Below are 18,134 nucleotides of genomic sequence, written 5' to 3' on the forward strand. Positions count from 1 at the left end.
TCCGCCCCTTCTTCCATTGGCTAGCTCCATAAATGGAGGCTAGCCATTGGAAGATGGATCTGTCCGTCATGGCCGGACCAGATTCGTGGGCGTTCCTGCATTTTTTTCCCTCTCCACCCTTTTTGCATCGTCATTGGGCGGTGGGCGGAGTTTAGTTTTTTTTTTTTTGGTGTTTGTTTTCCTCATTTCATGCCGACCATGGCCGCCGGAAGAAGTCCAGGTGAGTGCGTTCCTTCCCCCCCCTCCTCCCGCTGTTTGTGTGCCCCTTCCCGCCCCCCTCCCGCTATCCATTTGCCCGTTACCGCCTCCCCCCTCTCCCGCTGTCCGTTGGTAAATGCTTGTTTTGCTGTTGGTGACAGCGTGCTGCTCTGCTCTTCAGATCAGAGCCCACACTCTGGTCTGGATCGGGTGCTGACGAGCCCAGGCTGGGCCTCTAAATGACCGAATCATGACAGCATGTTGCATGTCTAATAACTCGACCCGCGACTCTGCGCTGGGGCAGAGTGATTGCTTTTCCAGTCCCTTTCCGGCCCGTAAATGCTTCCGCTGCCCGTGGTCAGGTCCCTCTGTGATTCTGTGTAGACAACGATTAAGTCTGCGTGATAGGCAAGGACTCGAAACAGCCGTAGCCCTCGTTGCTTGCTGTGCACATGGTACGTGAGAGAGAGGCCTTCCCCCAGCCCTCACTCACTCAAGACACTCGCGTATAAGTCAACAGTAACGAACGGGGGCTTGCTGTAAATTATGTGGTATAATGCAGCTCATTTCGGGACCACTCGGAGGGGCTGCGAGGTTCGACTCCACTCGGAGCAGAGCTCACTCTGCCATGTCCTGTGGGAGGACCCGTACGTGCAGGAGGCTCTGGAGCACCGTAGCCCCGGTGATCTCACCCGCCGACAGAGATGTGTTTCTGTCCTGTGGGGCAGCGTCGGCTGCTGGGAATCCCGTGGCCCTGCCTGCAGCTCTGGGGGTTCGCGATACTGCTGTGCGGGGCACGCGGTCGCGCCTGCCCGGCATCTTGCCGCTGCTTCGGGGATCTGGTGGACTACAGTCATCAGAGGTTAGCCCAAGTACCCGACGGACTACCTGGATGGACCGTGCAGCTGTGAGTATCTTGTGGGTTGCTGGGGCAGCTGTCATTGCGAAGGTGCACTGTCTTTCACCATTTCGAGAAAGACCCGGGACTGCAGTATCCAATGGCGGGGTAGCTGGGAGTACAGCAGGAACTGCAGTAAGCACCTGATAGGGTAGCGGGCAACTGTGAGTATAGCGGGGGCCGTTGCCATGAGTGTTGTGTCTTATGGGGCGAGGGTTGCTGTCGCCAATGTCGGGGATGTTAGTTTTGAGTATCTAAGGTGTATGGACAGGGAAGTCTTATCGAGGGCAGCTACATGGAAGAGGCAGCCTTACGTCCTTGTGAGTATCCGAGGTGAGACCGGGGCTGTTGGAAGTATGTGAGACCCAGATACGAGTGTCTTCTCGAGAGGGTACATCTGGTAGTAGCCGAGGGGAAGCTGCGAGGCAGCATGGTTTGGGAAAGTCCCGGGGTTCAGACGCTCCCTAGGAAAGGCCTTGTTGGAGTCTTAAGTATGTCTGTGGGTTTATGTGGGGTACATGGGCTGAAAAGTGAGGTGGTACCACCCAGCTGTATCTTTTGTATGGGTGGCATAACCAGAGTGTCAGACGTGTGTTGCATACTTCAACTGCCCTCGTCAGTATGTTGACACACATCTCCGCGTGTAAGCGCCATAACCCCGTGCCATTTGTGTGTGTAGAAGTGATAAGGTACTGCGACTCATACCATTCTGCAAGTAGCCATTCCCGGGGATGGTGGAACAGCGCATTGGAGTTGGGAGCTGAAAGTGGCTGAGCACACAGTTTCTTTTCTCTATTTTATTAGATGGGTATAGTGGATCTCAGCGGGTAATTTCTTTCTGACCTTATTTGACACCATTGCGATTATTTGCACCTTTTATTGCTTGCAGCTACATCTTATCCTGCGGCTTGGTTGGAAGGAACTCTGCAGCCTGCTATTATGGAGTATATTGTAACACGATATGAGTTGAAATTTTCTTCCCCCAAAGAGGCTGTGGTTTAATATCGGGGAAATTGGTCCCCCATAAAAAAGTAAAACTTCTGTGATGGGACTGACTGGCAGTAGCAGAGCCATGATTGTATTAGAACTTGCATGCAACACTCCCAACGCGGGTCATATAGTTGCAAAGACATGCATGCAGACCGTAGAACTCAAACCTAGGCCTAGACCATGAGCAGAGATAAATTGTAAAAGCAAAGTTAACGCTAAGAAGGCAAGCAGACCCATGCCAGGGGAGTGAGTGTGGGTGGGATGATCCTTACCAAGGCTGTGAGCACATTCCAAAGGCAGAGAACCAGGCCCACCTGTTCCACTCACAGTCCATTGCTTTGGCAGTATATGGCGTGGCCCTTAAGTATGTCCACTGGGTGGGCATAAGTGGATCTTTCGCTCCTGATGTAAAGCCACCAAGGTTGCCACGGACTTGTTATATATCATTGAATTGGGTCTGGTGGGGCAAGCTTTGCGCTCAGCTGTGCAACACAGAAGTCCTGAATCCAGGATAGACTTGGGAAAAGGCAGAGTGGCACAACCGTTGTGCCCTCTACAGTGCTCCCACTTTGTAGCTCTCAGAAGTAACCACAGGTATTCAATCTGCAGTGTAAGGTGCACCCTGACACACAATGTCATTTCTCCTTACACCTTAAAATCATTCCCCAAACCGTCCACGTTCGGCCTTATGCATGCACAAGAAAGTTATACAGTTCTGGCAACAAACACACACTGAGAGCAATACACACATTCTTGTTGTGTTTATTAGTGTAGATGCCCACACGGTGAAGTGGAGTGCTTCTGGCCGTGGCCCATCGCAGCCCCGCCGCCTGACTGCCTACCACAGCCCGTGGTGTGTATCCTTGTTTTGGGGTGGAGCTCCTGAGTCGTGTTCTAGTGTGCTGACGTTGCATGCATTAGTACAATCAGCCTAGACCTACTGGCTTTGTCACTACTTGTTGTGTCCTTCTTCCCTCTGTCTGCCTGGTGTTTTGTGCCGTTCTGCCCTCCGTTACAGTCATCCCTCCCCCTCGTTTTTGTGTCCTTCTGCCCACTGTCTGCCTGTTTTTTTGTGCCAATCTGCCCTCAGTTATAATTGTTTCCCCTCGTTTTTGTGTCCTTCTGCCCTCTGTCTGCCTGGTGTTTTGTGCCGTTCCTCCACCTGAACTGAGCCCTTTAAAATAAGGCCATGCTCCAAAAAGTACCACAGCCCCCTGCCCTGAACCATAAAAAATTGCCCCTACCTCCGTGAAGTACTCCGGCTCTGCTCCCTACCCTCCCTTGGCACCTAAAACTGTCCCCTGCCATGTAACCTACACAGCCTCGACTTAGTAAACTGTCCCTTCTCTGTGTGCTTCGAGGCCGTAAAATGTAAGCCTAGGCACAAATGGATGGTTGGATTTGTGGGGTAAAGTTTTATTTAATGTGATTTTATGTAGCGCGAACTTTACCCGAAGGTGTCAGAGCGCTTTACATAAGAACCAGTTGCCAAACCTAAGGACTTTGATTTACATGCGTTAAGTAAAAGATACAAACAGGAAAACAATTGAAATGTACTAGATGTAGTCACACAAAGAAGAGACTGTTGATTCTCGTTATATTTCTATATACATATGGAAGGGATATGAATAGATGTACTGCAAGAGTCACATAAGAATGTTAGAGTAGAAAGGTCTACTGCATATACTAGTGAATACAGTCATCTCTATAAAAAACAAGCATTGGAAATGCAATAGGTCTCGCATTAGAAAAGTTGGAGCTATTGGTCTTGTAAATGACAATATATTTTATTTATGTGTTGGTTTTTAAAATAGCTAAATTGATAGCTTTGTCATTTACAATGCCAATAGTTATAACTTTGGCGAATGTGACACCTATAGCATTTGTAATGCAACATGTATTGTATTTACGTGACTTAGATGGCAGCTCTGGTCGTTATGCCACATCTCTAGGGAGATGTACGAAGTACTGAGGAAGACAAGATAAACTGCACTTCAATAATGATGTCGAAATTAAGTTAGTACCTCTTTGATCGTTTTACTGCAAAATTGTGAAAATTATGAGACTCTAGTTCAGAACAGGTCGAATTTAGCTGTAGGACAAGGCAATCCAAGAAGTGCCAGTTGTTGTGGTGGCGAGTGATGCTGTGGCGTTCAGTGATGCTGTGGTAGCGCATAGTGATGTTTTTGGTGTGGGTGTGTGGGGGTATGGGGGTGGGGGTGTGGGGGTGGGGTGTGTGTGTGGGGGTGGAGTGGGTATGTGGGGGGTAGTGTGTGTGTGGGTGGGGTTGTGTGTGTGTGTGTGTGGGATTATGTGTGTGGGCAAAATGCATTCCTGATGGTTTAATTATATGGGCGGCAACCGACTAGCATGTGGGTAGAAGCATCGTGCAGGGAGAGAGAGGGGAGGTGGTGGCGGCTGGGGAGGGGGAGGAGAAATGCGAGTAAGGCTGTGTGCGGGGTGAGAGAGGGGAGGTGCTGGCAGCTGGGGAGGGGGAACAGATGGCGATGGCAGGAGATTACACAGACGGCGGACTATAGCTTAGCCCTGGCCTGCACAGTATTACTCTCCCGCACAGCTTCCAGACCTTGTCCTCAACTGAGTGGCAGCTTCTATACACATTTATCACTCTTGCAATGAAAACTATGCTCCGGCGAAAACCAGATGCAAGATCCACGCATGACACCCTACCTGAGGGAATGGACCCAGAAAGGACAACCCCTCAAAAAAACCTGAAGACCAGACCAACCATCAGACCCCACTCATCTGCGAAAGCCCAACAAAGAGGCAGTCCAGCACCCCAGGCAGAGAAACAAAGTGGAACCACATGGGACCGATCACCTCAAGCTCGAAACGTGTGTCAATGCAGTTATGAAGACGATCGGGCATACACCTTCCAGATGCCAGCACAGAAGAGGAGAGCACATAGAACTGCTCACGCCGTAACCAGCAGTACTACGGGAGTGTCTCCTTTTCTCCTATTAAGAAAAAGAATTCAGAGGTCAGAGGTGTTTCCTGATTGGTTAAAAGACATGTTGCCTAAAGATAAACCTTGGTATTGTACTATTGCCAAATTGGTTCTGCACCACAAAGGAGCCGGCTAATGAGAGGTCCAATGCAGCCAGGAGAAACGCGAGAGACGGCCCGGCGGCCGTCAAAGTGAAAGTAAACAAGTAAAAAAAAATAAAAGTATTTTAACTTGTTCTTAGCTTTGTGCGCAGTGCACAGAATCACCTGAGCATCCAGACTCACCACAGAAGCAACCCAGCTCCCAGGAGGCACTGCAGCTAGCTGACACAAAAGTAGGACAACAGCAAAGGTTTCAGACCGACAAGGAAGGCGGACTCTCTCAGCTTGTCACCGTAAGTGAGCAACATCTCCTTCAAATGAAAAGCTTACGTCAGCGTTCGAATCAATAAATCAAACAAAGCAGGCAGGCATTTATTTTCAAAACGTTTTTTTATGCAACATAACTTTGCCTTTAAACACTAAATACATAATATTACTCTTATACTGTTACTAGATAATAAAAAAAACTTTCGCATTTAGAACACCCCTCCCCCCAAAAAAGACGGACTTCTTTCAGAATGTATTAAAACAACCCAACTCAAAGATGGCTGTGTGTATTGTGACGCGTTCTACCAATCATCGGGAATCTGTCCCACCCAATCCCAAGCAAGGGGCAAAACAAATGTGCAATAGGTTTGATGTTTTTTATACTGCGGAACCACATGAACTCGACCATGCGGCACCCGTTATTATCGGCATGTATGCGCACACAATGAACGCCCATGTATACATACTCGTACCTGTGACTGGAGAGCGAGGGGAGGCCATGCAGTTAAGGGTGATAAAACGCCGAAAAAATATTTTGAGTTGATGCAGGTTTGTTAAGTCAGTGATTTAATGGAACCTAATTGTGTTGAGGACAAACATTTGGAAGCACGAAAAAAAAAAAATCGGGGAAATTGATTTTTATTTTCTCTGTTGACTTGCATAGAAGTGGTGGCAGCCCCTGAGATGCTGTTTTCCCGAAAGCTGACACGGCGGGCAGGGGAGGGGGCGGAGCGGGGAGAGGTGCGACACGGCAGGCAGGGGAGGAGAGTAGGAGGAGGAGGGGGGAGGAGAGTAGGAGGAGGAGGGGGGAGGAGAGTATGGGAGGCACGACCTAGCGGCCGTGCAATCAAGAAGTGAGGGGGCGGAGCTGGGGGAGGCTGTGAGAGAGAGAGTAGGCAAGGCAGGCAGCTGGGGGCATGTGCACGCGCTATTAAGCTCAATGCGCATGCGCATTGAGCTTAAATTTCTCGTGCACTGCAAGGAATCGCCACGATTCCTTGCAAGTTGGTTAAAGAGTGGATAAGCCCCCATAGTCTCGCAAGCTCGATGCGCATGCGCATCGACAGGCAAGACCTAAAAAGAGTTATATTTAGAGGGGTCGGAGTGGGACGCAGTGGATGGATGGATGCATGATGGATGGATGGATGCATGGTGGATGGATGTATGCATGATGCATGGATGTATGGGTGGATGCATGGATGGGTTGTTGGTTGGATGGGTTGGTGGATTGCATAAATTGTTGAGGGATTGGCTGTATATATGCATCTATCCATCCATTCATCCATACACCCACCCATGCATGCACCCATCCATGCATGCACCCATCCATGCATCCACCAACTCATCCATTCAAGCATTACAACAAGAGCCAGCAGCTCTCCTTCGTCTCTCCTCGCCCCCCCTTCCCTGAGCCCGCAGCTCTCCTTCGTCTCTCCTCGCCCCCCTTTCCCTGAGCCCGCAGCTCTCCTTCATCTCTCCTCGCCCCCCCTTCCCTGTGCCCTGCCCTGCTATTGTAAATGACAATGCCATTTATTTATGTTAAAAAAAAAAACATAAATAAAAATAATGTCAAGAGCAATGCCAATAGCTCTAACTTTCACAAAGGCAAAACCATTGCATTGTAAATGCTTGTTATTAATATTATTGGTCAACGGTAACCTGCTGAGTCTATCCTCTTGAGTGTTGTGAATCCCTTCCATATGAGTGCTTGAAAATGTACGCCAGATGACTGACTGGTAGCTTTATCTACTTGTACAAGACCCATATCAACAAGTGTGTGGCTTCCACAAACCGACTTCTGATGGCAACAACAGCTTTCTTCTTCACCTAGTGCATAGTATTGTTGTCATTAAGAGCTGGACAGGTGTTTCCCTCGGCAACAAAAAGCGCACCTATAGTGCCAAGCTGTGACCTGAGCTCAATGTAACTTATAGTAAGGTCAGACACCTGATTCACTGACATACTCATTCTCCAGGTGGGTTCTCCACCCCAATAAAGAGACATCACGTGATTTCTGCCTCCTGTAGTGTTGTGGCTCAAACAGTTGTAATCACAATTAAGGCCTCTCACTACTTAATATTGTCTGACAAATTTGGAACTGAGAACTGATAAACATAGACTATGCGTGTTCAGGAAAAAAAACTGTAGTCATTAAGGTAAAAAGTTTGCAATTCCAGAAGAATCTACTGCCGGGCTGTCAAGTGGTCAAATTCATTGGCCACATCCTTGTCAGGGAGGCTCACATTTTACTGTTGATTTCACTCAAATGCATGAAGCCAACTCTCACAAGAGTTAGACTGACTTTTATTCAGAGTCAGTTCCAGTATGCTACACGGATCAAAGACTGGTTAATCTACGCCAAAACACAGAACATTTTAACTGTAAATTCATATTTTCTTTCAGAAAGAATTCACATCCATCAGTCTAGGAATTAAAAATTGCCTCTATATGATGGAAGATGGATCTTTTTTTTTAGATACGTTCCAGGGAAATGAAACCAAATTGTAGATGTTTGAAATATAAATACAGACAACAAACACTTCAATGATACTTTCTAGCCTTACCCTTTTCCAGTAGTTCTCTGACAGTGCTATAGTCATCAGCAAGAACCGCATAGTGCAGGGCAGTGCATCCCTTAAAACTGACACGATTGTTGAGGCGGCTACTGAACTCATCCTCCCGGGTAACCAGTACTGCATTGAGAGCAGAGAAGAAAAGAAAATAGTACATTATACAGGACTATCATCAATATGCTCCTGATGTAATCATTCACAATGTATATGTCTACATGGTTACACCAACAACAGAAAAATCAAGTACAATCTAGGAGACTTTCTAAGAAGTAATTTATACCAATGCATTCTGCCTTCAGACTAGTACTTTAGAAAATCCAGGATGGAATACCATTTATTGACTTAACCTTTCATGATAGAATACGTTCATTTTACAAACCTCTGTAAATGCACCAAGCACTCATACTGAAAATGGAAAATAAATGGTTATTCACACAAGTTAACGATCATTAGATACAATATTTACAACAATGTATAGAAAACCAAAACGTCAGAGCACGCTCACAGGTCATGTAGAAAGCCCTGAAATTCAGTTATGAGCCATAATAATAATAATGGATTTAGCAAACGATTTAAAAGAAATAAATCAATCCATATCATGCCTTAATTCTTTGTTTTATGCTTTCAGGGTTTACAAATTTACTTTTGTTACAGTACCAGTCCCTTCATAAAATAACTATGCGCTGTAATATTTGGGCGACAGACACAGTAAAAACAATGAAGGTTTAAAAGACTCACAAATTACGGAAAGGCAATAAAGTACATCTGAAGAGCATTTTACAATTACATAAAAGCCTTAATCCTACCTTAGAGAAAAATAAAAACAAATGAAAAGTATACTTGTGAATGCAAGAGCTTCCATTTTACACTCACAAAACAAAGATGAGGATCCTGAATCTGGCACAGAAACAACTACACAATAACAATTAAAACCCCACCAAAGAAATGAGAAAACCATTGGCAAAAGCTAAAGAAGTCCATCAAGAAATAATAAATGAAACCAGTGGAACATTTTGATGTAATTCGGGGTTGTTAACCAAAAATTATGCGGCTCTTTAAATATTTCCAAAGAACAAAATCCATACCCGAATCCTACAAATCTAGCACGTCTGGGCCTATCACCTGGATAGACATCGGTTTTGGGGGGGGGGGGGGCTGGACCATCCCTGAGTGCTCCTGACCTGGTAGACTTGGTAAGAGACAGTGCTTTTTGGGCATCTGACCAAATAGGGTGCGGGTACACAACCAGGTGAGAACTCCGAACTCACCCTTAAAGTGGACACACTAGAAAACAACATACACTCTGTTATTGTGGGATTCAGTCTAATCGGAGGGGATGTATGCACAATGAGTGGAATAGTCCCACACAATGAACAGTTCTTTGCCACAATCCAGAGAGAAGTGAAGTTCCTCAGAGGCATGATGGAAAAACTGTGGAACACAGCAACACAAGCACGCCTGGAAGACGCCTAAGGAAGATCCTGGAGGAACAACATCCTCTTAGTAGGGGTGGCCGAGCGTGCGGAGGGGCTAAGCATCATGCTCTTCATAGAAGACAGAGGGCTGATTTATGTACAGTATATTGTGATTCTGAAATAGGGATTTTTACCGAATCGCTATTTGGAATAGTAAAATGCTATGTATGTAAGAATCGCAAAATATTTTGTGATTCCTTAATATTACCAAATAGCGATTCTGTAAGTAGCGAATTACTATTAGGTGATATGACTCATTTCATTCCAAAGGGCCTACATGCCCATTGGAATGAATGGTATTGCATTTGCTAATTTGCGATTACCAAACTGGTAATCGCAAATTAGCAAATAAAAAGCCAAGGGTGCCCGGGGGCCTAAGGCCCCCCTGAGGCACCCCCAAAATGGAAATAGTGCCCACGCAAAAAGCATACATGCACTACGGGCATGTGCGCGCAACATGGCACTTTGAAAAATGCATTTTTCAAAATTTGCACATGTTTACCATCAACTTGAATTTGATAGTAATTAGCATTTCTTAAATGCAGATGTTCACATTTAGGAAAGGTTTCTTACATGACCAATAGGGATTCGCAAATTGCGATTCTCTATTTGCATTCGCAATTTAGGTAATCGCTAAAAATTGGAATTACCTAAATTGTGAATGCCAAAGCCTTTCATACATAGAGAAAGGCCATTTTGCATCTGCAATTGGCCAAAATTGTCATACATCTGGCCCAGAATCCTCACCTCTCTGCAGTGAAAGTGAAAGAACTGTCCCTGCCACATTTTTTAACACGGGGACCGAGACGTGACCCTGCAGGTGCAAAGAAAACAAGCATTTGCAATACAATAGGTCTCGCATTTGCAAAAGTTTGAGCCATTGGCACTGGAAATGGCAAACTCTTCATCTATTTATTGGTTTTGAAAACAGATAAATAAATGGCATTGTCATTTACAATGCCAATAGCTTAAACTTTGGCATTGTAAATGACAATGGCTTTTATCTATGTTTTAAAAAAAGAAACATAAATAAAACGCATTGGCATTTACAATACCAATAGCTCAAAGTCATTAAATACCAAAAATACTCGATCTCTGAACAGCAAATTCATGCTTCTGCTTTTCAAACTTAAAAAAAATATGCTGTATTAGAAACATCTTAAACACCTTAAACAAATGTAATGCAAAAATTTCCCTTTTGAAAATATGTCGTCCATACATAAATAGTATTTTATAGGATAAGCAATTAATGCACACATATATGCACAGTCTGTGAACCACTAGATATAAAGGGGCTTTCAGTGCAGAGAAAAACACACATCCCTGTTTCCACAGTCCGCAACCTCTAACAAGCACGAACAACAGACATAGTAGAAGTATTTTGTGATGTCTGCTGCGGCTTTGAACTGCTCAGTATACTATCTCACTGGATTAGGTAGGTCACTAAACAAGTGCTCCTTTAAATGTCCTGTAATCTATATGTGTGGATACAGCTGAAGTACACTGTCCCGTTGTACACAACCACTGCCCCTTAAGCTGTGGCAAGTAGAATGTGTTCATTTTTATATAGCACCAACTTCAAATGGGCATGTATGAAAGATTATGAGTGACACTATCCTACGAATAAAATCAAGCAATATAGACAACAGAAACATATATAAATAATAGAAATTATACCTATTTGAGCACCAAGGAACTCAAAGATATTAAAACTGCTGTAAGCAAGCACCAGAAATGCAAGGGCACTAACCTTGGCTGCTGCCCGGAGTCCACAGTAAGGACTGGGCGCTGAAGAGGAGAGGAAGGGGACCCTGTCTAATGGCTCAAACAGACTTGAAAAGACAGACTGTCTGCTGTGGAGATGGAGCCAGAAACACAGAAATCCCCTACAGGAACTCTGACATGTGGGAGCTGTGAAGTGTGCCTACCTGTGCAAGATGACTGACTCTCACCCAGCCTCTCCAGCCTGCCTAGAGGCTAAAGGCCTCCATCCCGGGGCTGGGGGTCGTGCTGGGTGATTGGAGGGAGAAGAAGCCTCCAGTTGTTTCTGGAGAGTACTGCACAGAAACCTTCACGGACTGCCCATGCAGAAAGGAGAAACAATGTGGAATGGATTGACGCTTTAATAAGCCATAAGTTTCGAATGACTGATTCAATTCCAGTTTTGGCCTAATGTAGTCATAAAATACTTTTTAATTTTAATAAAATGATCTGGGAGCTTCACTTTGTCATTTCTTCCCTTCACAGACATTCTCTGTCCGGCGTTACTAAAGAGTAGGCGAGGCTGTTTTACAGAAGGAGTCTGCTCCTGACTAGGAGATAGCGTTGCACAGTGGTGGTAGAATGTGCCCCACTGCACACCCAGGCTTGCGCACACTCTCCAAATAGCCAGACTGATGCAAAATTTCATCGACGCACCCCAGTGCCATACGGCGGCTTCCTACGTGCTAACATGCTGTGAAGCACTATAGGAATGAAATACAACACCAATGGAGAAGCAGACGCATATGTTAAGATCAAGACTAATTAACGAGATCTCAAATGTTCAAGTCTTAAAAAGACCCACTTATACGGTGGGCAAAAACCTCCATAAGAAACCCATTAACCTCCGAGGCTGACCGGGAGGTTACCCGTAGTGCTCCGAGGCTGACCAGGAGGTGAGCCGTGGTGCTCCGAGGCTGACCAGGAGGTGAGCCGTGGTTTGATCCTGCCGAGGCTGTCGAGGCACCCTCGTTCGCGAAAGCGAAAGTTAAAGCGTCGGGGCACGAGAAGAGACGCGCGCGTTCACAGCGCATGTCTCCTAAAACGCACGTTCACAGCCATTGTCTGTAATGGGTTTGGTAAGCTTGTGCACCTCTCCTGTCTTCACTTCGCGAGCTACCCGGCGACAATAAGTCTTGCTACGCGAGCAGCGTATGCGCTGCATCGGTAGCGAGACCTAAAAAGGACACCTACAATATGAAAACACATCTATCCAGAACTTATCTAACTTCATATACCGGTGCAAGGACAAAGGTGCAGCTCTGCGACAGTAAAAAGGTAGCTAAGAGAGAGGGAAATCAAATATATAATGCTGTTCCTAGCAAACCTCCAGATCATGGTCTCAAACAAGACATGGAATTTCACAACACCAGACAAGGCATGGAACTGGATGGAGAACAGTAACTAAACAGTTGAATAGGACACCCAGAAAGATCAATAAGTGCTGGGTAGAAAATGAACTTTAGAGATTCCCTTGCTGGCAACTCGAGAGGGAGGAGACACTTGATCGCTCAACCACCCCGGATGGAGGAGCCGCTAACGCAGCCCTACAGGAACAGACAATGAACACTCTAACAAATCCTTGACACTCCAACCATCTACGAAGCTGGTGAAATGTGCACTGACACAAAAGAACAAGTTACTTACCTTCGGTAACGCTTTTTCTGGTAGATACAGTATCTGCCTGTGGATTCCTCACCTTGTGAATATCCCCTTGCGTCAGCAACATTCGGAAATTCTTTTTGTAGCTTCGCGCCAACATGGACTTGGACGTCATAGAGACACGGCATCGCTCGCGACTCCGCTGACGTCACCAACGCCTACAATAGGCCCACGGTGGAGTGATGACATCAGTTCCACCCTTCTTTCCGTGCCTTCGAGGCACACGGACGGACCAATGACAGTAGATATATACACAGTATACACAGTACACAATAGTCAAGGTAATACACACAGTGTAAAGGCAATGCAGAAAACATTTGAAATAACACATTTTCTTGACCATGAAGTAAAAACATTACAGTAATTCTGGTATAGAAGAGTGGACAACGGGGAGGCGGGTGGGTCAGTGAGGAATCCACAGGCAGATACTGTATCTACCAGAAAAAGCGTTACCGAAGGTAAGTAACTTGTTCTTCTGATAGATACATCTGCCAGTGGATTCCTCACCTTGTGAATAGAGTCCCACAGCAGTCCCCACTCCCGGAGGAGGGTGTCCACTCTTCTAAACCAGGAAGTCCTGGAGAACAGAGCGCGCAAAGTGACCCTCCCTCCTCACTTCGGTATCTAAGCGGTAATGCTTCGCGAAAGTGTGGAGGGAGGTCCAAGTCGCGGCCCTGCAAATATCCTCTACAGGCACACCTCTAGTCAATGCTGAGGTTGACGACTTAGCCCTTGTAGAATGAGCCTGTATACCCTCTGGTGGTTCCTTACCGGCCAAAGAGTTGCAGATCTTAATGCAGAGGACGATCCATCTTGATAATGTTCTTTTATGAACCGCTCTTCCTTTTTTACAACCAGCAAAACCAATGAAGAGCTGGTCATCCATACGACAGTCTTTCGTTCTGTCCATGGAAAAGCATACAGCCCTCTTAGGGTCTAGACGATACAGTCTCTCCTCCTCCTTGGAAGGGTGAGGGGGAGGATAAAAGGCAGGAAGGGTAATGGATTATCCAAGGTGGAAAGGAGTCACCACCTTAGGGAGAAAAGCAGCCCTGGTCCTAAGAACCATTTGATCAGCATGAATGGTCAAGAATGGGGGCTTGGAACTAAGAGCTTGAAGCTCACTTACCCTCCTTGCTGAGGTTATTGCAACGAGGAAGACTTTCTTTAGAGTCAAGAGCCTCATAGGACATTTGTGAAGGGGCTCAAAGGGAGCACCCATTAAAAAGGTCAAGACAAGATTTAAGTCCCACTGAGGCACAATAAAACAAGTAGGAGGGAACCTATTTGTTAGGCCCTTTAAAAACTTCAAAACTACAGGAGACTTAAAAAGAGATGGCTGGTCTGGCAAGCAGAGAAATGCCGACAGCGCTGAAAGATAGTCCTTAACTGTGGCAACAGCAAGCCCTTGCTGCGCCAGAGAGAGAGCAAACTGGAGAACATCAGATAAATGGGCTTTCAAAGGGTCAATAGTTTTCTCTCCACACCATGCGACAAATCTTGACCATCTGTAAGAATAGATGGACTTAGTGGAGTCAGGCCTGGCTGATAAGATGACATCCACCACATCAGGCGGGAGAGAAAAGGAATTCAGGTTGCCCCGTAGAATCTCCAGCCATGAAGGTGTAATGTCTGGAGGTAGGGGTGTAGAACCTGCCCCTCCATCTGAGAGAGGAGGTCTGCCCTGAGAGGGAGACGGAGCGGTGGGTGAGAGGAGAGGTGGAGTAGATCTGTATACCACACCCTTCTTGGCCAATCCGGGGCGACCAATATAACTTGGGCCCAGTCTTGGCGAATCTCCCGCAGACCCGAGGAATCAAGGGTATGGGAGGAAACGCGTAAAGGAGTTGACTTCCCCAACTCAACTGAAACGTGTCCCCCAAGGCTCTTTGCATCGGATACTGGAGACTGCAGAATGACGGGCAGTGAGCATTCTCGTGAGTGGCAAACAGGTCCACCCAAGGAGTCCCCCACATCTGAAAGATGTCGTGAACTACCTCTGGATGGAGCCTCCACTCATGGTCGGCCGAGAACTGCCGACTGAGATTGTCTGCACGAACGTTCAGAACCCCGGCCAGATGATTTGCCATCAGACAAATCTGATGGTCCTGAACCCAGGACCAGAGCCGCAGTGCCTTCCTGCTGAGACACTGCGACCCCACTCATCCCTGTTTGTTGATGTACCACATCGCAGTCGTGTTGTCCGTCAGGACTTGAACCGACCGACCGCGAAGGGAAGGAAGGAAGGCCTTGAGCGCCAAACGTATCGCCCGCATTTCCAGAAGGTTAATATGAAGCAACCTTTCCTCTGGAGACCAAAGACCCTTGACCTCCAGATCCCCCAGATGAGCACCCCACCCTAGAGTGGATGTATCCGTTATAACTGTGGCCACCGGATGAGGCAGATGAAAAGGCTTCCCTTGAGACAGGTTGCCTTCCATGCCCCACCAAGACACATCCGCTGCAGCTTCTCTGGAGATCCTCCCTGAGATCCCCGTTGTGTTGATACCACTGCCTGCGGAGACACCACTGGAGCGCCCTCATGTGCCAGAGTGCATGGTTGACCAACAGAATGCATGAAGACATCAGACCGAGCAGGAGAAGGACCTTCAGGACTGGAACAACCGCTTCACTGTAAAATAAAGGAATCATTTCCTGTATGTCGCGAATCATTTGAGGAGGGAATGCACGACACACAGTTGTGTCCAGTACCGCACCTATGAACAGGTTGTGCTGGGAGGGCACCAGGTGAGACTTGGGTACATTTATTGAAAAACCCAACCTGTACAACAACTGGGTTGTCTCTTGCAGATGTTGGAGCACTTTCTCTGACGACTCTGCTTTGATCAGCCAGTCGTCCAAATAAGGGAATTCCAGGATCCCCTACCTTCTGAGATGTGCTGGCACCACCGCCATCACCTTGGTGAAGACTCGAGGAGCAGTAGTAATCCCAAAAGGAAGGACCGCAAACTGGTAGTGTTGCGACCCCACCGCAAAACGGAGATACTTCCCGTGCGACTTCAGGATTGGTATGTGAAAATACGCATCCTACAAGTCGAGCGACACCATCCAGTCTTCTTCCAGCAGCGCTTGAATTTCTCCTGTTTCAGATAGAGATTTAATATCCTGAGATCCAAGATTGGACGAAGTCTGCCATCCTTCCTGGGGATCAGGGAATACCGGGAGTAGCATCCCTGACCCCTTTCCTGCTCTGGGACCACCTCTATCGCACCCTTTCTTAACAGAGTCTGTACTTCCTCCTGTAGAAGTAACAGATGTTCCTCTGTGCAATAAACTTGACAAGGAGGGTAATTAGGAGGGAATTCCCGAAAGGGAAGGGCATAAACATTTTCTACGAGACTGAGAACCCAAAGATCGGATGTAACCGATTCCCAATCCCGTAGAAAGTAGGTAAGCTGACCCCCACCAGACCCACATGATCCTGAATGGCGGATCTAGGGCTCCTTTTCTGTGGCTGGGGGTTGGAGGAGAGGGAGGAGGAAGAGGCTTGACATCCTCGAGGACGAGCCCTTTGCTTTCCCCTGTATGACCTATACAAGGTATTTTGCTGCTGCTGCTGTTGTTGCTGCTTCTGACCTTGTCTATAGGTCCGAAATGAAGAGCGTCCAAATCCTCTGAACTTCCTAGTCGTTGAACCTCTTACTTGAAGTCCAAGAGATTTAGCAGTTGCTCTGCTGTCTTTAAACCTCTCTAAGGCTGTATCTGCCTTCTTGCCAAAGAGTCCAACTCCATCAAATGGCAGATCCAACAGAGCTGCCTGCACGTCTGCTGAAAAATCAGAGGATTTTAGCAACGCTGATCTTCTTGTGGCTACCGCAGTGCCCATGATCCGTGCCACAGAATCAGCAGTATCTAGACCGCTTTGGATAACTTGACGTGCTGCTGCTTGAGTATCAGACAACACCTCCTCAAAGTCACCCCTGCTGTCATCCGGAATCTTAGGAATCAACGTACGCATTGAGTCCATAAGTGCGTGCACAAACCTCCCCATGAGACAAGTGGCATTTGTTGACTTTAACGCCATACATGCGGAGGAGAATGTCTTCTTGGCCACTTGATCTTGCTTCTTGGCCTCCTTGTCACCAGGCACCTGGGGAAAAGCACCAACTGACTTCTTAGAGCACCCAGCCTGAATTACCAGGCTTTCAGGAGAAGGGTGAGATGTTAAAAAGGCAGGGTCTTCCGGTGCCACCCTATAACTCCTCGCCACACTTTTTTAAACAGCAGGTGCAGAAAGCGGCTTTTTCCACACCTCCGTAATGGGTTCAGTTAAAGCCTCATTAAATGGGAGTGACGGCTCCACTGCTGAGCTTGGTGAATGGAGTACTTCCGTAAGCAGATTTGACTTCAATTCAACAGTTGGTAATGTCAAATCTAAAAGTCCTGCTGCCTTCCTCATTACCACATGATATGGCTGGACATCCTTCGAAGGCGCATCCGGACCTGATGGTAATTCCCACTCTGGGGAAAAATCTAGGCCACTAGCATCAGCCAGCTCTTCGAAGCAATCCTCATCCAGCTCACCTTCCTCCAAGTCTGGATGAGACTCGATGTACCTTTGTTCCTCAAAGAGGCGTTGTGCTTCCCTCCTGGACCTCGCAGCCAGATCCACCATCGACTCCGACGGAGCCGGAGCCGACATCGGTACCGAATCCGATGGCCCAGTTGGAAGCTCCAAAGGTCTGCTTGGAGCGGGTGACGCTGGTATCGGAGTCGTCGACTTCGGCCGTGCTGGTGTCGACCTCGGCGGAGCCGGGTACTGCCACGGTGGCGTCGGGGCTGGCATAAACGGCATGAATGGTGCCGGGGCATAAGAGTGTGGAACACCCAAATTAAATGCCAGTGGACCCATGAGACCCGAAGGTGCACCAGAGGGGTACCATGCCCTTGAGAATACGCCATACATAGCGTTCAGGAACGCTGATGGGTCCTGGCCTGGTGCAGGAAAAGGTGGATGAACACCCTCAGGCCAATCTCGAGGTAGGTTCGAATCCGGCTCTTCTACAGGCGCCGATTCTTCCTCCTCCACAGGGACTTCCTCCTCCTCCTCTTGAGCCGGCGTCTGAGTTGGATTTGAAGCCGGAGCCGGAGCCGGGGCCTCACCTTCCCGATCCGAAGTCTCTTGCGGCGGGATCACCTTCGATCAAACCTTTTTGGGCGACCTCAACTTCGAGCCCGACTTCTCACCCGAATGACGTCGAGACTCATGCCTCCTTCTCT

At 47.3% G+C, this 18,134-nt stretch overlaps 1 protein-coding gene across 1 annotated transcript in view; it reads right to left on the reverse strand.

Moving 5' to 3' along the window:
- CLPB (ClpB family mitochondrial disaggregase) overlaps nucleotides 1–18,134 on the reverse strand; it is a 1,391,731-nt gene that overhangs the window by 972,923 nt on the left and 400,674 nt on the right. Inside the window, exon 5 of the mRNA XM_086933782.1 lies at nucleotides 7,987–8,115. Coding sequence (XP_086789908.1) covers nucleotides 7,987–8,115 — 129 coding nt within the window. The remainder of the gene's footprint in view (nucleotides 1–7,986; nucleotides 8,116–18,134) is intronic.

Source organism: Lissotriton vulgaris, chromosome 8 (assembly GCF_964263255.1).
Source record: "Lissotriton vulgaris chromosome 8, aLisVul1.2, whole genome shotgun sequence".
NCBI lineage: Eukaryota > Metazoa > Chordata > Amphibia > Caudata > Salamandridae > Lissotriton > Lissotriton vulgaris.